Below are 23,675 nucleotides of genomic sequence, written 5' to 3'. Positions count from 1 at the left end.
TGCCCCCCAAAAACCATTTCAGAAAAACTCTCCAAAATCCCACTGTCGCTCCTTTCCTCCTGATCCCTCTACTGCGCCCGCTGAACACTTGACATACACATATGAGGTATTTCCTTACTCAAGAGAAATTGGTTTAAAAATTTGGGGGGGCTTTTTCTCCTTTTAACCCTTGTAAAATTTCAAAAACTGGATCTACAAGAACATGCGAGTGTAAAAAATGAAGATTTTGAATTTTCTCCTTCAATTTGCTGCTATTCCTGTGAAACACCTAAAGGGTTAACACACTTTCTGAATGTCATTTTGAATACTTTGAGGGGTGCAGTTTTTATAATGGGTCATTTCAAATCCACTTCAAAACTGAACTGGTCCCTGAAAAATGTTGATTTTTAAAATTTTGTGAAAAATTTGAAAATTGCTGATGAACTTTGAAGCTCTCTGATGTATTCTAAAAGTAAAAAGATGTCATCTTTATGATGAAAATATAAAGTGGACATATTGTATATGTGAATCAATATATAATTTATTTGTTATGTCTATTTTCCTTATATGCAGAGAGTTTCAAAGTAAAACAAATGCCAAACTTTCACATTTTTCATCAAATTCTGGAATTTTTCACCAAGAAATTATGAAAGTATTGACAAAAATTTACCACTGACATAAAGTAGAATATGTCACGAAAAAACATTCATTGCAAAAAATGCCTGGGTCCTTAAGGTGAAAATGGGCTGGGTCCTTAAGGGGTTAAGGAGCAATAGTTAAGAGTCACTCAGAGCCATTGGTCAGACCCTGACCACCCAAGGACACACATGTAAATTTTATTACATGTGTCCTAACTGAGGGACAAGTCAAGTTGCGTTGGCGTTGAGTCTTCGGTCGGTGCAAATGAGCACCATTCTTCAGAGACATGTGATGGGGGTTGTTTTCCTGGGCAAGGGGCTGAATAAGAAATGTTCCATTCCTTGTGTAAAGCTAGGCCTTCCATCCAACTTGAAAAAAGGGATAATGAAGCAATTCTTAAAAATCGGAAGCTTAGTAAAAGTCCCATCTATATCGGATACACGCTTCATGCAGCGCAGGAATTACCAGGATAAATTGTTTGCAGGTTAGCAATGTTGCAGCAGATAGATCTGGGTAAAGAGCTACCGCATCATACAGTGAAGGAAAGAATAATGTGATTCCCTGCTGATTTTGTATATTTGCCACTGACAAAGAATTGATTAGTGTATAATTTTAATAGTAGGTTTATTTTAACAGGGATAAACGGAACAACAACCAGTATACATTTCAAATAAGTTATGAATTGATTTGCATTTTACTCTGTGAAAGATTTCTGGCTCTTAGGTCTTTTATACAGCTAACAAGCTGAGATTAGGAGCACTCTCTTAGGAGCACTCCATAGAAGTTATCAATCAGATCTCTCCACTATGGTCAAGACTAAGGAGCTGTCTAATGTTACCAAGACTGTAGACCTACACAATGTTGGAATGGGATAAAAGACAATCTCCAAGCAGCTTGTGAGAAGATTAGACAGTTGGTGCAATTTTTCGCAAGGAACAGAAGCACAAAACACATGTCAATCTCCCTGGGTCTGGGGGCTATGCAAGATCTCACTTTGTGGAGTTTCAATGAACATGAAAAGGGTGAAAAATCAGCCCACAACGATGCAGGAGGATTTTGTCAATGATCTCAAGGCAACTGGAACCATAGTGACCAAGAAAAAAAATGGTAACACACTACACCATGTTTTCAAATGAACATCTGAATGATCTGAAAGAACTGGATAAAAGTGTTAAGGTCAGATGAGCTGCCTGCCTATGACACCAAGCACACTATCCCCACAGTCAAACATGGAGGTAGCTTTGGGGTGTTTTTCTGCTAAGGGGAAAGGACAGGATTTTAGGATCAGTTAAGGGACAAAAGTATAGATAGAGAAGATTAGGGGTCCCAGGAGATTTGAGGTACTCAAAGAGAAAAAGGGTGAGGTATGAATGTGGTTCATACATTAATGTAATGTTAGGCTGTTTATACACCGTATTCTGGTAAGTGGTTAGTATTTTTTGCCAAAACAAGGCATAAAACCAACACAGTGAAAAACTATAATATAAAGATTTTCTCCTTTTTCTTTGTTTTGGACCAACTCCTGATTTTGACTAAATATACTGACCAAAATACTATGTGAAGCAAAAGCCTTTTATACCTATTACACCATAAGAGTAATATAATGAATGCTGCTATTAGCATACCAATAAGGATGCCATTTCTATAGAGTAACAGTCTGAAGTATGGCTCACATGCTGCAAAACATTTTTAGGATTAGTTGACGAGTAGACTAGTATATTATACACCTTTTAGCAAAAAGACAAATAGGCTGTGAAACAACTTCCAGCATCTTGACAAGTAGTCTTACCCTGTTAATGCCACTTCACATTGATCTACTAGGTCATATCCCCTACTTGGAGTCTAAAAGCTTTTATTGGGTGTTACACAACAGGATAAGGTCTGTAAGCCATAAAATTTAACATGGAGCAGCACAACATTCCTCTTAGTATCTCCTGAGAGCAATGTCAAAGGCTTCTCATTCAACCAGCTAGAACTCTGCTCTGGACTGACAAGGGGCATGAACTCTGAAACAGCTGTCTACAGATGCGTGTCTCTTCTCTTCAGAGGAAACCCTGGTGGCATGAATAAAATCCTTCTTTACTAGGTCAATATTACAGGCTGGCTACCTGAAGGTGGCTTTTGAGAGACATGTTTCCTTTTCCTGGAGGAGAGAAACATAGAATGGAAACATAGTGAGGGAAACAGAGAGCTAGTGTGCATCCCATTTCTTAGGGAGTATCGCCTATAAAGCTACCCATATACTTAAATGTCAGCTGAAAGTCTGACCAGTTTAGCCCATGATCTTTTAGAAATTAGGAAATGATACGGAAAGGATTGCTCATTATGGCCGACAGAAGATTCTTATCTGCTATGTGATCAGTGAGAATTATTTAGGCTATTGCTCATGACTATATCAGCTTTCTGTGGCTGATTGTTTGTCACTATGCCCACACTATGCCCACTCTGCTGGGTTAAAGAAGACTCTGGATTTGTTTAGTTTTTGTTTCTTTGCCTATGTCAAGTACACTCACTCACAATCATTAGGTGTACAGCGCCATTTGTTTTATTCTAGCGCAGCTGTATCTTTGCATTTCCTTATTCTGATTTGGTCATGTGATCACCAGTCTGACTCACAAAGTTATTCAATGGGGGAGATTTATCAAAACCTGTCTGGAGGGAAAGTTGCTCATAGCAGCCAATCAGATCACTTCTTTCATTTCTGAAAAGAACTCTAAAAAATGAAAGAAGTGATCTGATTGGTTGCTATGGACAACTCAGCAACTTTTCCTCTGGACAGGTTTTGAAAACAATTTATTTTAAATCAATTGGTGCCAGAAAGGAACTGTCCAGAGCAGGATAGGTTTGCTATGGGAATTTGCTCCTGCTCTTGACAATTCCTGACATGGACAGAGGTGTCAGCAGAGAGTACCGGGGTTAGACAAAAAAGAAATTCAAAAAGAAAAGAACTTCCTCTGGAGCATACAGCAGCTGATTAGTACTGAATGGATTCATATTTTTAAATAGAAGTAATTTACAAATCTGTTTAACTTTATAGAAATCAATGTGTTGATCAGCTCACCCCAATGCCACAGAACTGAGCACAGAAGGGAATGGACCATCCCCAATTAGCAATGCAGAAAGAGAGAAAGATTCCAGCTTGTTCTACTTGTACCTTATCAGCTGCTCTATGCTCCACAGGAAGTTCTTTTCTTTTTGAATTTCCTTTCTGTCTGACCACAGTGCTCTTTGTTGACACCTCTGTCCATTTTAGGAAATGGCCAGAGCAGGATAGGTTTGCTATGGGGATTTTCTCCTACTCTGGACAGTTGCTAAAATGGATAGAGGTGTCAGCAGAGAGCACTGTGGTCAGACAGAAAGGAAATTCAAAAAGAAAAGAAATTCCTGTGGAGCATACAGCAGCTGATTAAGATTTTTAACCCCTTAAGGATGCAGGGTTTTTCCGTTTTGGCATTTTCCGTTTTTTCCTCATCACCTTCTAAAAACCATAACTCTTTCAATTTTGTACCAAAAATTTCATATTATGGCTTATTTTTTTGCACCACCAATTCTACTTTGCAGTGACACTCATTTTACCAAAAAATCCACGGCAAAACGGAAAAAAAATTCATTGTGCAACAAAATTGAAGAAAAAATGCAATTTTTTTACATTTTGGGTGCTTCCGTTTCTACACAGTGCATTTTTCGGTAAAATTAAAGTTTATCTTTATTCTGTAGGTCCATACAGTTAAAATGATACCCTACTTAGGCTGGGTTCACACCACGTTTTTCAAATACGGTTACCGTATACGGTTTTCCACTAAAAAATGTATGGCAAAAACTGTATGTAACCGTATACAACCGTATGACTCCAAATTAAAACGTATACGGTTTTTCCCCGTACGGTTCTATCCGTTTGCATCCGTTTTTGCCAACGGTTTTGCTATTTTGTTGGAATTAGTTTTCCAGCAATTTAATAAAGTTACTATTGTTCTATTGAAATTCCAATCTGCTCATGTGTCAACTCCAAAAACGGATTAGAAAAACCGTGTGCAACCATATTCTGAAATTCTGTGTACGGTTCTCATAGACAACAATGTTAAAAGAACCGCATACAGTTCGAATACGGTTTTCCAACCGGAGGCAAAAACATGGTCGACAGCGTTTTTGCCTACGGTTGAAAAATCGGCAAAACCGTATCCGAGGCAAAACGGATGCAACCGTACACAACATTTGGAATACGGTTTACAATGCATTCTCTATGCATACGGTTTCAGATACGGTCGTATACTTTTTTTTGCGGAAAACCGTATACGGTTACCGTATTTGAAAAATGTGGTGTGAACCCAGCCTAATATAGGTTCGATTTGGTCGTACTTCTAAAAAAAAAATCATAACTACATGCAGGTAAATCTATAACTTTTTAATTTTGTCCACGAACGGGATGTTATGAGGGCTCATTTTTTGCACCCTGTTCTGAAGTTTTTATCGGTACCATATTTGTATTAATCATACTTTTTGATCGTTTTGTATTCATTTTTTCATGATATAAAGAGTGACCAAAAATACACTATTTTGGATTTTGGCATTTTTTGCGCATACGCCATTGATGGTGCCATTTAATTAATGATATATTTTTATAGTTCAGACATTTCCACATGTTGTGATACCACATATGTTTTTTTAATTTTATTTACACAGTTTTTTCTTTAATGGAAAAAAGGGGGTGATTCTTAATTTTATTAGGGAAGGGGCTAAATGATCTTTATTAACTTTTTTTTTTTGCAGTGTTATAGCCCCCCCTTCCCCCCTAGTGGCTATTACACTGCACATACCGATCTCATACACAGATCATTGACACGGCAAAGATCAGTGTTATCGGCGACCGATTGCTTAAGCCTGGATTTCAGGCTTGGAGCAATCAATTGCCGATCGGACGCAACAGGGGAAGGTAAGAGACCCTCCTGCTGCATCCTAGCTGATCGGGACATCGCGATTTCACCGCGATGGTCCCGATCAGCCCGACTGAGCTGCCGGGAAGCTTTCACTTTCATTTTAGACACGGCGATCAACTTTGAACGCCGTGTCTAAAGGGTTAATAGCACGTAACACAACGATCTATGCCAGACACTATTAGCCAAGGGTCCCGGCTTTCAACGTGTGACCCTGCGTTATATACCGGGACCGGCGCAGGGCATACAGGTACGCCCTGCATCATTGAGAGGTTAAATAGAAGTAATTTACAAATCTGTTTAACTTTCTGGCACTAGTTGATTAAAAAAAAAAAAATGTTTTCCAGTGGAGTACCCATTTGATGTAGTTCTATGGAACTATATTGATCTGTGTGAGGAATCTAATTATTCCTTTTAAAAGTCCCCTAAGGGGACTAATAAAGTGTAAAAAATAAGTTTCATAAAAGTTTTTTTTTTTTTAAAAACACCCATTAAACCCTTCCATATTAAAAGTTTAACTCAACCCCCTTTTCCCAAATTCCATATAAAAAATATGTAAACATAATAAAAATAAACATATGTGATATTTCAGTGTGTGTAAATGTTTGAACTATAAAAAATATAACGTTAATTAAACTGCATGGTCAATGGTGTATACATTAAAAAAAAAAAGTTCAAAATTGGCGGTACCGATAAAAACTACAAATCATGGTGCAAAAAAATTAGCCCTCACACATTCCTGTATTTGGAAAAATAAAACATTTATAGAGACCAGAAGAGGATGTTTTTAAACATACTAATTTTCGTGCATAAGTTATAATTTTTTAACAGAAGTAAAACAAAATCAAACTATATAAGTTGGTTATCATTTTAATCGTACGGTCCTACAGAATAAAGAGAAGGTGTCATTTTTACAAAAAATGATCTGCATAGAATCAGACCCCAAAAGTTACAAAATGCTGTTTTGTTTTGTTTTTCTTTATTTAGCCCCATTAACTTTTTTTAAACTGGTTTCACCATAGATTTTATGGTGAAATTATTGATGTCATAACAAAGTAAAATTGGTGGCACAAAAAAAAAAGCCCTCATATGGGTCTGTAGTAGAGATGAGCGAATCAAAGCTGACGAACCCGAATTCTTTACGAATTTCATGAAAAATTTGATTCGCCACTAATGCGAATATCGCCGCGATTCTATTGCTCGAATCACTTTATTAAACTCCATTTAGTGCCGTCCAGGCTCCAGGGCATCTAAAATGGCAGATCCACATGTCAGTACATGGGGAAAGGAACGCTGGGAAGGCGGGAAGGGAAGTAGGCGGGATGACCCTGAATCACATGCAGCCTATAAGCATCCAGTCACCCCTGTGATGTCACAGCCCTATATAATCGGCAGCCATATTGCCACTCATCACTTTATTCATTATATTGCAGAGAGATAGAAAGGACAGCCTGTGTGTGTGTTACACAGAAAAGCTTATTACAGCAGCGTTTCACCTCCTAGTCACATAAGCGATCTGGTTTACAGAGAGCAGTGCTTTTTTTCACTGAAAAGGATTTTTACTGCAGCCATTAACCTCCCAGTCACTTTCTACTTGTATTACAGAGAGGGGCAGAGAGCTGTGTGTTGCCTCGTATATTTCAACAAGCTGCCCCAACTTCATAAACCTTAGCAAAGGAGGCAGGAATAATTTTTCAGCAAAATTCTGTGTATTTGTTCCACAATAAATCTTCTGGTCATACTAGTCTGTAGACGGTATAATACCCAGAAGTCCATTTCTAATGGACTGTGAGATCGTGCAATTTTGGGTTTAGTACACAGCAACTGTGTACTGCTGGTTTTTGCAAACATATGTATTTTTAAGCATACTGTAGCACATTTTTCTGCCCTCATAAGAGCATACCACATACCTACATCTAAGTGGTGTACTATTTTGTGTACCTGTTCATTAGTGATGTCGCGAACATAACATTTTCGGGAACGCAAACTTCCGCAAATGTTCGCGAACCGGCGAACCGGGCGAACCACCATTGACTTCAATGGGCAGGCGAATTTTAAAACCAACAGGGACTCTTTCTGGCCACAATAGTGATTTAAAAGTTGTTTCAAGGGGACTAATACCTGGACTGTGGCGTGCTGGAGGGGTATCCATGGCAAAACTTCCATGGAAAATTACATAGTTGATGCAGTCTGGTTTTAATCCATAAAGGGCATAAATCACCTATTATTCCTAAATTCTTAGGAATAACGTGCTTTAGCCCCCTTTAGGCAGTACATTGAGCCCCCTTTAGGCATCATATAGTTAGATCCCCCCTTTAGGCAGCACATAGATTCCCCCATATTAGGCAGCACATAGTTAGAGCCCCTCTTTAGGCAGCACATAGGTAGAGCTTCCCTTTAGGCAGCACATAGAGCCCCCTTTAGGCAGCACATGGTTAGATCCCCCCTTTAGGCATCACATAGATCCCCCCTTTAGGCAGCACATAGATTCCTCCATGTTAGGCAGCACATAGTTAGAGCCCCCGTTTAGGCAGCACATAGAGCCCCCCCTTTAGGCAGCACATAGATTCCCCCATATTAGGCAGCACATAGTTAGAGCCTCCCTTTAGGCAGCACATAAAGCGCCCTTTAGGCAGCACATATTTAGATCCCCCCTTTAGGCAGCACATAGATTCCCCCATATTAGTCTGCACATAGTTAGAGCCCCCTTTAGGCAGCACTGGTTTTATTTCACAGCCAAAAAAGGTATTCTTTTTATTTTATTTGAACAACTGTCAGACCAAATGTGATTTGCACTAGTGTGACAATGAGCAAAAAAGGTTGCCAGCGGAGTTCCTCTTTTAAGCAGAGGTCCCCAACCAGGGTGCCTCCAGCAGTTGCAAGACGCACGGACTGAACTTATAGCCCTTTTAATACTGTAGTTATTTGCTTGAAGGAAATTAAGTTTTACACCGAAGTACCCTTTTAACCAGCGTTTCCCTCCCAACCAGGGTGCCTCCAGCTGTTGCAAAACACACGGACTGATATATTTCAGCCCTTTTAATACTGTAATTAGTTGCTTGAAGGAACTTAAGTTTTACACTGGAGTACCCCTTTTAACCAGCGGTTCCCTCCCAACCAGGGTGCCTCCAGCTGTTGCAAGACATACGGACTGATATTTGGGTGCTTTTTTGGGTGCTGTCCTTAACCCCTTAACGACGCAGGACGTATATTTACGTCCTGCGCCGGCTCCCGCGATACGAAGCGGGATCGCGCTGCGATCCCGCATCATATCGCGTCGGTCCCGGCGCTCATCAACGGCCGGGACCCGAGGCTAATACCACACATCGCCGATCGCGGCGATGTGTGGTATTAACCCTTTAGAAGCGGTGGTCAAAGCTGACAGCCGCTTCTAAAGTCAAAGTGAAAGTGACCCGGCTGCTCAGTCGGGCTGTTCTGGACCGCCGCGGTGAAATCGTGGCGTCCCGAACAGCTGACAGGACACTGGGAGGCCCTTACCTGCCTCCTCGGTGTCCGATCGGCGAATGACTGCTCCGTGCCTGAGATCCAGGCAGGAGCAGTCAAGCGCCGATAACACTGATCACCGGCGTGTTAATACACGCCTGTTATCTGTGTAGAAGATCAGTGTGTGCAAAAAAAATGTAAAAAAAAAGTGTTAATAAAGGTCATTTAACCCCTTCCCTAAAAAGTTTGAATCACCCCCCTTTTCCCATAAAAAAAATAAAACAGTGTAAAAAAAATAAAAATAAATATATGTGGTATCACCGCATGCGTAAATGTCCGAACTATAAAAACATATAATTAATTAAACCGCACGGTCAATGGCGTATGCGCAATAAAATTACAAAGTCCAAAAAAGCGTATTTTGGTCACTTTTTATACCATTAAAAAATGAATAAAAAGTGATCAAAAAGTCCGATCAAAACAAAAATCATACCGATAAAAACTTCAGATCACGGTGCAAAAAGTGAGCCCTCATACCGCCATGTACGTGGAAAAATAAAAAAGTTATAGGGGTCAGAAGATGACATTTTTAAACGTATACATTTTCCTGCATGTAGTTATGATTTTTTCCAGAAGTGCGACAAAATCAAACCTATATAAGTAGGGTATCATTTTAACCGTATGGACCTACAGAATAATGATAAGGTGTAATTTTTACCGAAATATGCACTACGTAGAAACGGAAGACCCCAAAATTTACAAAATGGCGTTTTTTCTTCGATTTTGTCGCACAATGCTTTTTTTTTCCGTTTCGCCGTGCATTTTTGGGTAAAATGACTAATGTCACTGCAAAGTAGAATTGGCGACGCAAAAAATAAGCCATAATATGGATTTTTAGGTGGAAAATTGAAAGGGTTATGATTTTTAAAAGGTAAGGAGGAAAAAACGAAAGTGCAAAAACGGAAAAACCCTGAGTCCTTAAGGGGTTAAAGCAGATGTTAGACTAGTGCTTTAGGAGTAATGTGGACCCTGAATACACCACCTAGCAGCAACCTAGCTATCGCTTTCCCTATTACAGCAGGAGCAGCTTCTCTGTCCCTCCACTTTTTAAGCCTGCAGCATGCCGAATGAAGGTAAAATGGCGTCCGTGCAGGAGGTAGGAGGGTCTGGAAGGAGGGACTGCTGCTGATTGGCTGTAATGTGTCTGCTGACTCTGACTCACAGGGTCAAAGTTTACCGCAATGTTAAAGTATAGGGGGCGAATCGAACTTCACATATGTTCGGCGATGCGAACGCGAACATACTAAGTTTGCCGAGAACTGTTCGCCGGCGAACAATTTGCGACATCTCTAGTGTTCATCTGTCAAGGGCCTACATACTTTGAAAGGACAGCCAAAAGTAATCACCGGCTGGTGTTTTACTCAAATAATTTTTGAAGCGTACAGTAGAGCATTTTTCTGCCCTCATAAATGCATACCACATACCTACATCTAAGTGGTGTACTATTTTTGTACCTGTTCATCTGTCAAGGGCCTACATACTGTGAAAGGACAGCCAAAAGTAATCACCGGCTGGTGTTTTACTCCAATACGTTTTTTAAGCGTACTGTAGCATATTTTTCTGCCCCCATAAGTGCATACCACATACCTATATCTAAGTAGTGTACTATTTTGTACCTGTTAATCTGTCAAGGGCCTACATACTGTGAAAGTCCAGGCAAAAGTACTCACCGGCTGGTGTTTTTACTCAGATATTTTTTAAGTGTACTGAAGCACAACTTTCTGCCCTCATTAGTGCATACCACATACGTACATCTGAGAAGAGTAGGGGTGTGTGCCAGCAAGAGGTCTGAGCTCCCGGTGTCAGCTAGCAGTCATGTCGCAACCAGCAACCCAGCAGCCGTGATTGTTCGGTTCACTCGGTCATCCACTTCATCCCAAGTGACATCCAACATCCCCAGTCAAGAGTCGGTGGGTTCCTCAGACTCAACCCTCAATTGGCATGGCCCTCATGCTGCTGCTGCCACCTCCAGGCTCTTTCATTCTGCTGCTCGATGGTCTCCTCACGCTAATGCTATCACCTCCACGCTCTGTCATTGTGCCATCATATGGTCTCCTCATACTGATGCTACCATCTCCGGGCTCTGTCATTGTGCTGCCATATGGTCTCCTCATGCTGATGCTGCCACCTACAGACTCTCTAATCGGGCTGCTCTATGATCTCCTCATGCTGATGCTACTGCCTCCATTCTCTGTGATTGTGCCACCATATGGTCTCCTCATGCTGATGCTGCCACCTCCAGGCTCTCTAATCTTCAATTTCAATTTTAAAATTCATCTTTTAATCTTTGAGATTATGAAGCCCTATTGTCTACTCATGCTTCAGCCACCTCCAGGCTGTGCCATTAAGCCACTATATGATCTCCTCATGCTGCCACAAACTCCAGGCTGTGCCATTCAGCCACTATATGGTCTCCTCATACTGATGCCACCTCCAGGCTCTGTCATTATGCCACCATGTGACATGTGACTCCTTGTTAGATTTGGTCCTTTGTACCTACACGCTGGGGCCCGGGACACTAAAACTTTGGAGCGTTAGCTAAAATTTCAATTTCAAAATCCTAAATTTCAATGGTTTCCACATGCTTCTGCCAACTCCAGGCTGTGCCAATCAGACACTATATGGTCTCCTCATGCTGCCACAAACTCCAGGCAGCCATTCAGCCACTATATGGTCTCCACAGCAGAGAGCACTGTGGTCATACAGAAAGGAAATTCAAAAAGAAAAGAACTTCCTCTGTAGTATACAGCAGCTGATAAGTACTAGAAGGATTACGATTTAAAAAAATAAGTAATTTACAAATCTGTTTAACTTTCTGGCATCAGTTGATTTAAAAAAAAAAATTCCAGCGGAGTTCTCCTTTAAGGGGTTAAATCTTTGTCCTCTTGTAGTCTTTCTTCTATTAAATTTACACTTCTTCTTTTCCGTGTTGATTTCTTTATGTGTATTTAAAAGTTTCTATCATATCCCCATGATCTCATCTTTCTTCCAAGGTAACAATACATAGATATTTTATCTGTCAGCTGGTAAATGTGGTGAACTGTCATACACCCCAATGTATGGAAGATGTAGAAGAAAACAAGCCAGAATTCCAGATAAAGAGTTTGCCGTTAATAGGTGATATAAAAAGGTTATTATTGTTTTTGATGACAATGCCAACACTTCATATCACTGAAAAGGCAGATTGATGCATTCATAGCAGTTGACCCATGCCCACATCAATGTCTTGAATAGCTCTGAAAGAATCCCTACAATTTCACCCAACAATCCAATCATCTACCTTTTGTCTTTAGTCGACATCTGTCACGCTGTTGCAAAAAGGCATTGATAGGAAATGGTCCGAATTGGCTTATTTGGGGGATCTAGCAAATCCTCAGTATGGGCAGTAGAGGATTGAAGAGTACCTGTCACTAAATAAACTTTTCAAAACTAACTCAGGCTATGCTCCCTAACTACTCCTAACACCCCTCTTGCCATTAAAAACATTTAGAGAGCATTAAAAAAAAAGCTCTGTATCTTACAGTACTTTTTCCTCACATAGTGCCATCTCCCAGCCGGAGAAAGTGGGTGTTTCCCAGCAGGCATGACATCACTGAAGCCTGCTGGGAGACCACTGGCACCATCACATCTTTGCAGTGCTGTGATGAAGAGAAGACCTCAGGCTCTGTCCAGCTTTCAGTGAGGCTCTGTGCAGCTTTCAGTCTGTGCAGCTTTTAGTCTGTGAAGCTTTCAGTCAGGCTCTGTGCAGCTTTCAGTCTATGCAGCTTTCAGTGAGGCTCTGTGTAGCTTTCAGTCTGTGCAGTTTTCAGTGAGACTCTGAAGTTTTCAGTGAGGCTCTGTGCAGCTTTCAGTCTGTGCATCTTTCAGTCTTTGCAGCTTTCAGTGAGGCTCTGTGCAGCTTTCAGGCTGTGCAACTTTCAGTGAGCTCTGTGCAGCTGTCAATCAAGGTTAGTGCAGCCAGAAGCACTTCCTGAGTTTGGCAAGAGACCAAACTCACTGTATTAATTGCAGCAGGGACCAGAACAGCGCCACCTAGTGGCCGATTTTTCTATTGCATTGTGAAAATATTTATGTTGATCATTTAAAAAGCAAAGGAATGGTAAAGTGTCTGATAAATAAATAAGGAATACTATATTAAAAGTTTCATTTTGTAACAAGTGCTCTTTAAGTTGGTTGCAGAGAGTTTAGCAAGTCCTAACACATTGTTACATACAAGTGCATGAATATACAGGGAAACAAGTTTATGTGACAGATGCAGGCAGGACCATAAAGCTACCACCAGCCTAATACTATTTTATCCTGCAATAAAATCTAGCACACACACGTATGGTCCGCCATATGATTTATGAACTAACTGTAAAACTAAATGATCAAAAACAGAATCAGTACAGCCCTAGACATGACCCAAAAAATAACAAACTGTGTAAATAGATGTTTCTGGATATAATAGCCGTCATTTCCTTGGTCACACAGATAACAGTCTCTCCAAGAATGCCAGGCTGGAAACTATCTCTGCAGGTTTTTACAAAGCATAATATTTAACCATTATCACGTTGGTTTGTTAGGCCGACATTCTAAATAGTGGAATTCAAATATCCTACAGCACAACAGTCTGGTCACACATCTGGTAAAGATGTCCACCTGCTGATCCATAGGCTGGGTGCAGCCATTATTTGCGACTTCCAAAAACACAGATGACATTTTATTTGTTTTGCTAAAGGCTTTCCTAAGAAACATTTTTAATAACACAAGCCCCAGTTTTGCTTAGTATAGGCGTCCGCTTGCTTTTTTTTCCAACATTTTTAAACTTCTATAGGAGAGAAAAGCCAAGATTTCAGTGAAAAAAAATGTCATAGTCTCAAAACTGTTACTAAGCCCAAAAATACAGAAAACACCAAAGAGCTATGAAAAAAAATCCAAAGATGAAAACATAAAGTGGGTATGGCACTTTTTAAATATCTCAGATAAACAGAATTATATAAAATTATATATGTACAACCAGACCTCAAGAAGGACAATAGATAAGGCTTAGTATCCAGTGATGGGTTTCAAATCAGCAAAAAATGTTTATTAATAATTACTAGTGATGAGCGGCATTGCCCATATTCGAATTTGCGATATTTCGCGAATATATAGACGAATATTCGTCATATATTTGCAAATTTCACGTATTCGTTGTATTCGCATATGTGAATATTCGCATATTCGCATATGTGAATATTTGCATATTAGCGTATTCGAGGAAGAAAACAGTGAGGGGGTGGGCAACTTTACTATTGGTTGCTAGGGATGTTTTTGATAACCTCTGATAAGTGTATATTGCATCATTTTAATTGGCCCACAAGTGAAAGGAAGGAATATGCGAATATTCACAAATGCGAATATGCGCATAAACGAATATTAACATATGCGAATATGCACATATGCGAATATTCACAAGCGAAAAAGCGAATATTCACAAGCGAAAAAGCGAATATTCACAATTTCAAATATATAGCAAATATATTTGCAATATTTTCCAACCAGTGTGCCTCCAGTTGTTGCAAAACTACAACTCTTTGTATTTGCAATATTCACTGGTCCCTGAAAATTTGAAATTTTGGAATTTTTCAGCAAGAAATGATGAAAGTATCGATGGAAATTTACCACTATGTTAAAGTAGAATATGTCCCGAAAAAATTATCTTGGAATCAAATTCATACGTAAAAGCATCCCAGAGTTATTAATGCTTAAAAAGGTACTCCGCCCATAGCATCTTATCCCCTATCCAAAGGATGACGGGCGATACAGGGGACGGAGCAGCATGACGTCATGGCTCCGCCCCTCATGACATCACGGCCCGCCCCCTTAATGCAAATCTATGGCAGGGGGCGTGATGACCCATAGTGTTGTCCCGGGGGTCCCCAGCAGCAGTACCCCTGAGGAACTGACATCTTATCCCCTATCCTTTGGATAGGGGATAAGATGTCTAGGGGCGGAATACCCCTTTAAAGTGACAGTGCTTAGATGTGCAAAAAATGCTTGGGCCCTTAGGTGAAAATGGGCTGGGTCCTTAAGGGGTTAAGGACATTACATCAAATTTGGATCAGCCTGTAGTGTGGTTTTCCACTTTGATTTTGAGTGAGAATCCATATCCGGACCTCCATGGGTTGATAAATTTGATTTCCATTGATAATTTTTGTGTGATTTTGTTGTCAGCACATTCAACTATGTAAAGACAAAAGTATTTCATACGATTAGTTCATTCATTCAGATCTAGGATGTGTTATCTTAGTGTTCCCTTTATTTTTTTTTAGCAGTGTATATTAAACATTTTAAAAAGGAATAACTATGACCACCTTATAAATATTTTAAGTTTTTCTTTTTAAATCCCTATTGACCTGCAGCTAACATCTGTCTGCCACGTTTTTTCAACCAAAAAAGAACTGCAGCTGTTTGAGAGTTTTTGTTGGCGCTTGTGCAAAAAAATAAGAAAAAAAAGTGGAAAATTAGCTTATTAAGGAGTGAACATATATAACAGTAGGTTCTGTTCAAGAGCAGTATAAGGGGACCTTGTTTCCTACTGTTTTAGTAACCTCACTAATGACCGTCCAAAAAATGAATCATTGGTGTAGTGATGATATATGGGTTACGGAAAGGCATAGATGGAAACGAGTGTAGACACTAATATGTAATAGATAATAGAGACCATTATTATTGCTTTCAAGGGAACAATAGGTCACCTTTCCTACAGGGCCTCTGTGTAACTGCACATGCAATTTTTTTTCTGTTACATTAGCTATACCATTATCAGTGTTGAGCGGCATAGGCCATATTCGAATTCGCGATATTTCGCGAATATATGGATGAATATTCGTCATATATTCGCGAAATTCGCATATTCGTAATATTCGCATCAAATTTTCGCATATGCGAAAATTCGCGCACCAGTCTCACACAGTAGTATTAGAGCCTTCTTTACACCACACAAGCTGGAAGCAGAGAGGGGTGATCACTGTGATGTGTACTGTGAAAAAAAAAATTCTAAAAAAACCAATATTCGTTATTACGAATATATAGTGCTATATTCGCGAATATTCGCGAATATGCGATATTCGCGAATAAAATTCGCATTGCGAATATTCGCGAGCAACACTAACCATTATATCTTTACTAAACAACACCATTTTAAATCAGCATGTCAATATAAAAAGAGAATGTTTTTTAGGTGAGAGTGTAAAACTTTTATGGCAGGCTTTTAAAGGTCAGGTGCAGTGTATTAGATGAGTGCGGTTTATGATGCACAAGAGAACAGTGCTTTGATCTACAAAGTCTTTGTGTATCTTAAAGAATCACTCACACTAACCTGTTGGAACAGGGTTACAGTGCGGGTGACCCTGATGAAAACCATACTTACAGATCGTCTATCTGTGCCTTCATTCTTCTGTAATCCCCAGTCTTCTGGATATGATGAAGAGGTGCTTGGAGCACTATGACATCTGGTGTACTCAAATTCTGTGTGTGCTGGTTCCTGATTGTCACTCTTCTCCCCCCTGTGCTGAGCCTGCTATGCTGCAGAAGGAGCTTCACTCTGTAGCAAAACGTCTCTCCTCCGCATGCGCAATAGCCATGGCCACAGCCGTTATGCTGCAGAATAGAGCTCCAATCTGTAGTATAGCAGGCTCAGCACAGGGGTAGAAGGAGCCAGCGCACACAGGTGTTCAGAACACTGTACATCACTGTGCACGGGGTGGCTTGGGAATGCTCCCCATGCTTCAAGCTCCTCACTTCCATATCCCGAAGACCAGGGATTACAGAAGAACAGAGCCATGGTATGTGTCATTTTCATCAGTCACCCACACTGACAGGTCAATGCAGGTGATACTGATGACAGGTTCCCTTGAACCCCATAGGACCAGGCTTGTTTTGACCTCAATGATCAGGGCCCATTTTTTTCACATCCAACATATATCTCTTTATGTGTTAATAACTCTGGAATGCTTTTATTTATCCAAGCAATTCTGACATTGTTTTCGTGACATATTGTACTTTATATAAGTGTTACATTTTGGTTGGCCCATTCAGTGTATTTAGTGAAAAATTTTAATATTTTATGAGATTTCAAGATTCAAAATCCTCTGCTTGTAAAGAAAATAGTCCAATTAGTTATGAATTTACATGTACAATATGTCTACTTTATGTTGCCATCATTTGTTAAATATTTGTTAAACATTTGTTAAACATCTTTTTTTAGAGGATTAGGTTTTGCAATACCAAATGTATATATTTTTTCTTATAGTTTATTACATTTATAACATACAAACTATTTGTGTCTTACCAAATTCTGGTAGGTGTAACGTTTTCAAATTTTTTTTCACCATAGGAGGGCTTGTTTTTTTGTGGAATGAAATGACAGTTCTTGTGGTACCATATGACGTTTTGGTTACTTTTTATTTCAGTTTTAAGTCGAGTTCACATGGCAGAGTGTCCACACAGAAAATGTCCATGTGGACATACTGCAGACTGTGTCTCATAGACTGCAATGCATTCCTCGTACTCCGCAGAAAAAAGGGACATGTTCATTCTTTCTGCGGACAGCAGAATCGGAATTTCCTCGCCAGAGACATCTGGCATGGAAATTCCGCTGTGTGCACAGCGCAGCAGAATCCCAAGGAATTCTGCACAGAAATTCTGCCATGTGAACATGGCCTTAGGAGGCAGGATTGACAAACAATGGTAATTTTGGCAAGTTGCTTTTTTTCCACTGTGTGGTATAAATGACATATTAAACATATTCTGCAGGTCAGTTAGATTATGGTGATACCTACCTTATACTTGAATTATTTTATTTTGGTCCCCTGCTTCAGGGGTTGCTTGGCTGTGCTGCAAAGCTGGGCTCTCAGAACTGTTACCACATCACCAGATGCAGTAACAGTTCATTGCAATGATGTACACATATGTCCAGAAAAAATCACAAAATTTTAAACTTCATCTTTACTAGATTTGCATTAAAAACAGGATAAGGCAAAAAAAAAAAAAAGAAAGTAAGGGGTACTCCGGTGAAAACCATTTTTCTTTTAAATCAACTGGTGGCAGAAAGTTAAACAGATTTGTAAATTACTTCTATTAAAAAATCTTAATCCTTCCAGTACTGCTGGTGAATGCTACAGAGGAAATTCCTTTCTTTTTGGAACACTGATGACATCACAAGCACAGTGCTCTCTGCGGACATCTCTGTCGATTTTAGCAACCATGCATAGCAGATGTATGCTAAGGGCAGCATGGTGGCTCAGTGGTTAGCACTGCTACCTCGCAGTGCTGGGGACTTGGGTTCAATTCCCACTAAGGACAACAATAAATAAAGTGTTATTATTATAATAATGCCAGCAGATAGCACTGTGCTCATGATGTCATCAGAGAGCATTCTAAAAAGAAAAGAATTTCCTCTGTAGTATTCAGCAGCTAATAAGTACAGGAATGATTAAGATTTTTTAATAGAAGTAATTGACAAATATGTTTAACTTTCTGCCACCAGTTGATTTAAAAGAAAAAAGGTTTTCACCAGAGTACCCCTTTAAAATAAAATAAAAATCAAACTCCAACACGTTTCGAGCTGTACACATGACTAAGAGCTGTGTACAGCTCGAAATGCGTCAGAGTTTCGTTTCCCTTTTATTTTGATTTACTTTTTCATTGCCCTGTTTTTAATGCATAAAAACATAGAATGTGTCAGCAGATAAAAATAATTTGGCCCATCTAGTCTGCCCAATAATCTGAATCCTATCAATAGTCCCTGGCCCTTTCTTATACGAAGGATAACTTTATGCCTATCCCATGCATATTTAAACTCCTTCACGGTATTAGCATTGACCACTTCTGAAGGAAGGCATTTCCATGCATCCACTACTCTCTCAGTAAAGTAATACTTCCTGATATTACTTTTAAACCCTTGCCCCTCTATATTAACACTATGTCCTCTTGTGGTAGTTTTTCTTCTTTTAACTATGCTCTCTTCTTTTACCATGTTGATTCCCTTTATGTATTTAAAACTTTATATCATATTCCCTCTGTCTCTTCTTTCTTTCAAGCTATACATGTTAATGTCCTTTAACCTTACCTTGTAAGTTTTATCCTGCAATCCATGTACTAGTTTAGTAGCTCTTCTCGGAACTCTCTCTAGAGTATCTATAGCTTTCATGTGATACGATCTTCAGTACTGCGCACAATACTCCAAGTAAGGTCTCACCAGTGTTCTGTACAGCGGCATGAGAACTTCTCTCTTTCTACTGCTTATACCTCTCCCTATACATCCAAGCATTCTGCTAGTGTTTCCTGCTGCTCTATTACATTGTCTTCCTACCTTTAAGTCTTCTGAAATAATTACTCCTAAATCCCTTTCCTCAAATACCGAGGTCAGGACTGTGTCAAATATTCTATATTCTGCTAGATGGTTTTTACGCATTATGGTGCATTATCTTGCAGTTATCCACATTAAATTTCAGTTGCCAGAGTTCTGACCATTCTTCTAGTTTTCCTAAATCCTTTTCCATTTGGCAGATCTCTCCAGGAACATCAACCCGTTATATATCTTTGTGTTATCAGCAAAAAGACATACCTTACATTGAGACCTTTTGCAATATCATTAATGAAGATATTAAACAAAATGGTCCCAGAACAGATCCGCGAGGTCCCCACTGGTAACAGCACCTTGCTCTGAATATTCTCCATTGACTACAACCCTCTGTTGTCTGTCACTCAGCCACTGTCTAATCAACTCAACAATATGGGAGTCCCAGCTCAATGACTGCAGTTTATTGATAAGTCTTCTATGTGGGACAGTGTCAACAGCCTTACTAAAAATCTAGGTATGCGATGTCTACTGCCTCTCCGCCATCTATTATTTTAGTCACCCACTCAAAAAAATCAATATGATTGGTTTGACATGAAGTAAACCCATGTTGTTTTTCATCTTGCAAACCATGGGATTTTAGATGTTCCACAATCTTATCCTTTAGTTGGGTTTCCATAAAATTTCCCCACTATTAATGTCAGACTTACTGGCCTATAGTTGTTTGATTCCTTCCTACTACCTTTCTTGTGAATGGGCACGACATTTGCTAATTTCCAATCTTCCGCGATGACTCCTGTTACCAGTGATTGGTTAAATAAATCTGTTAACGGTTTTGCTAGCTCATCACTAAGCTCTTTTAATTATTTTGGGTGTATCCTATCAGGCCCCTGTAACTTATTTGTCTTCACTTTAGACAGCAAACGTAGAACCTCTTCCTCCGTAAAGACACATGCATCAAACAATTAATTAGTCTTCCTCCCATATGGAGGTCCTTTTCCTTCTTTTTCTTCTGCAAAAACTGAACAGAAATATTCATTAAGGCAGTCGGCTAGCCCTTTAGTCTCTTCTACATACCTTCCTTCCTTTGTTTTTAATTTAGTTAATGCTTGTTTTAATTTAATTTTTTCATTTATATATGTAAAGAATGTCTTATCCCCTTTTTTCACAGACTGGGCTAGTTTTTCTTCTGCCTGCGCTTTAGAAGTTCTTATAACTTGCTTGGCCTCTTTCTGCCTAATCTTGTACATTTCTTTATCTTCATTGCTCTGGGTTGTTTTTAAATTACTAAATGCTAGCTTTTTGTTTGTTTTTATTTTGGCCACTTCTGCTGAGTACCACAGTGGTCTCTTCCTTTTTCTGCTTTTAGTGACAAGTCTAATGCAATTTTCTGTTGCCTTCAATAATGCTTCTTTTAAGCAATCCCATTTCTCCTGGACTCCATGTAATCCATTCCAGTCTGATGGGGACTAATTTATGACTAATCTCATTTTTTAAAAGTCTGTTTTTCTAAAATCTAAAATTTTTGTATTTGTGTGGTGTGACTCCTTCACTGTTCTTATATTAAATCACACTGACTGGTGATAACTAGATCCTAAGCTTTCACCTACAATAATATCATATGTCAAATCCCCATTTGTGAATACCAAATCCAAAATGGCCTCCATCCGGGTTGGCTTCTCAACCACTTGTTGTAGAGATAATCCCAGTAGGGAATTTAGAATATCTGTACTCCTGGCAGAACTAGCTATTTTGATTTTCCAGTTTATATCCGAAAGATTGAAGTCTGCCATAATGATAACTTTTCCTTTCATTGTCATTTTAGCTATATCTTCAACTAGTAGATCATCTAATTCTTTAACTAAGTGGTCTATATATCACACATACACAAGTTTTTTTCTGATTACCAAACTGTAACATAACCCAAACTGATTCTATGTTGGCCTCACTAACTTGTGTTAGGTTAGATTTTATGCTATCTTTAACATACAGGTCTACTCCTTCTTCTTTCTTGCCTTCTCTGTCTCTTCTGTATAGAGAGTACTCTGGTATGGTTATGTCCCAGTCATTACTTTCATTAAACCATGTCTCAGTAACAGCCACTAAATCTACATCCTCAGATGTTATTATTGACCCAAGTTCATTGATTTTATTACCTAAACTGTGAGCATTTGTGGACAGGACTCTGAGCTTGTCATTTCTTAACCTCTGTGCTGCTGACATGTTCTGGCATTGTTTCGGCGGGCAATTGAACTCATGGATTTTCACTCTTTTGCACCCCCCCCCCTTCCTAGGTTAAATACTCCTTAGCAAGTTCTTGGAATTGTTCACTGAGTACATTTGTTCCTTTGAGAGAAATATGCAAACCATCTTTTTTGTACAGTTCCTTTCTATTCCAAGTAGAGCTATCAAGAGATACAAAGCCAAATCCTTGCTCTTGACACAATTTCCTAAGCCATAAGTTGAACTCCTTAATGTGCCTCTGCCTATCATTCTGAACATTGTGCACAGGCAGAACTTCAGAAAAGAAAACAGTGGATGCAAAATCCTGTACATCATTACCAAGTGTGATAAAAGATTCCTTCACCTCTGAAACTTCATTGCAAGCCAGGTCATTTGTCCCTAGATAAACAAGAACACCCATGTCCCCTTCCTGCTTTGCTTGCTTAACAATATTAAGAATACATCTTCTATCTCTTCTAACAGTAGCACCCGGGAGACATCTCGCAAAACCATTTTCCTTAAGCTTCACACTTCTTATGATTGAATCACCCAGTAACAGCTGCTTCCTTTCAGTCTTTACTTTATATTTTTTGTCCTTGGCTTCAGTCTTGCATACATTAGACATAGCAGTCGATGGTTCCTCACCCCCTGTGCTTGAGCCAATATTGATGTTGCTCTTACATTCTGAGAGTGCTAACAATGAATTATGGAGAACAACAGACTGTGGGACATGTCTTCTATCCACAACTCCAAGTCTTCCGGAACCTACAGTAACCCACCTGCCATTTCTAGGAGTCCTTTGTGGCAGTTGCATTGCCACAGTCCCAGCCTGAGTTTGTTTAACAGATAATTTAAACATCTCAGCTTTCAAAAATGCTATTTCCTGCTGCAGTAAGGAGAACTGTCTACAGATCTGACAGCATCCAAACCACCAAAGAGTGCAACATGAAATAAATGCACAATTCCTGCACTGAACCCATTTTATAGTAAAGATGATGTTTTAACTTTTTGGATCACTCTACTGCCTTAGAAGCTGGATACTCGTATTGTGTATTTCCAGTAGTTAAAAGAAGTTTCACAGTCCTACATTTCGATCTATAAACTTCTGGCGAGCCAAGCAACTTATTCACATATGAAAATGAGCAGCAAGTGCTCACAAGGTGTGACCAATTGCCTCAAGTTTCTAGCATTTCCAGTACCTATTGGTTCTTGCCTTGCCTCCTACATCTGACTTGTATACTGTAAGGAAAAGAAATGACAGGCACTTGCTGCTCATTTCCATATATACAAAAACACAAGAGACTGCACTCACAAGCAGAATTCTAGAAAGCCAAAACATGACATATGAAGGGGCATTTAAGCCCTACCATGCACTGTAAGTATTTAAACTAATATTATTATTTTTTATTTAAAGCTGTTCTCCAATAACTGGACCCTTGGAGTTGAAATCTGCAAACTGATTCCATTCCTGCAAAAGTCTTCTGTTGGGATCACAGTTCTGAGCCTGTGTGCCCTCAGTATTGACAGGTAAACCTTCATCTTATTGTATCAATTGAAAAATATATCTATACAATGTAGCAAGATTATCATGAGTTCACTACAATACATATGCACTCAACTGTTTAAATACAGTACATGCAAATACCTACAACTATTAAACCCCAGTATGAAAACCCCCATTGCTGGGTCTATATTGCTGCCATGCATGAAGAAATACAAAGTCTGGCCTACACATACATTCAAAGGATATGTTTATTATATTCTATGAAACATAAATTGAGGGAGATTTATCAAACTGTTTAGACCAGTTTAGATGGTCTATATTTGTCTCTCAGAAAGTCTCAGTCTATTTAGTTGAAACTTTTATGAGACTTTAGAGCCCTTCTCCGTAGAAATAGCATAGTGGTCTTAAGTAGAGGATAAAATGCAGTGTTCAGGAATTTATTAACTGAGACTTTTATTGAAAAGTCTCAAAAAAGTCTCATCAATGGAAAATACACCGAAATGTCAGACCTGGTGGAAATCCAATCTAAATAGTTAGTGGTGCAGTGCAGTAGAATGGCAGTGCAAGA

At 39.3% G+C, this 23,675-nt stretch overlaps 1 protein-coding gene across 2 annotated transcripts in view; it reads left to right on the top strand.

Moving 5' to 3' along the window:
- The window catches only part of EDNRB (endothelin receptor type B), a 110,902-nt gene that overhangs the window by 72,438 nt on the left and 14,789 nt on the right, over positions 1-23,675 (top strand). For both annotated transcript variants that reach the window (XM_056560472.1, XM_056560471.1), the window contains one exon: positions 23,018-23,130. In XM_056560472.1, the coding sequence (XP_056416447.1) occupies positions 23,018-23,130 (113 nt within the window). The remainder of the gene's footprint in view (positions 1-23,017; positions 23,131-23,675) is intronic.

The sequence above is a fragment of the Hyla sarda genome, chromosome 2 (genome assembly GCF_029499605.1).
Source record: "Hyla sarda isolate aHylSar1 chromosome 2, aHylSar1.hap1, whole genome shotgun sequence".
Lineage (NCBI taxonomy): Eukaryota > Metazoa > Chordata > Amphibia > Anura > Hylidae > Hyla > Hyla sarda.
Note: the sequence above shows the minus strand (reverse complement) of the source record. Positions and strands in the feature narration are given on the sequence as shown.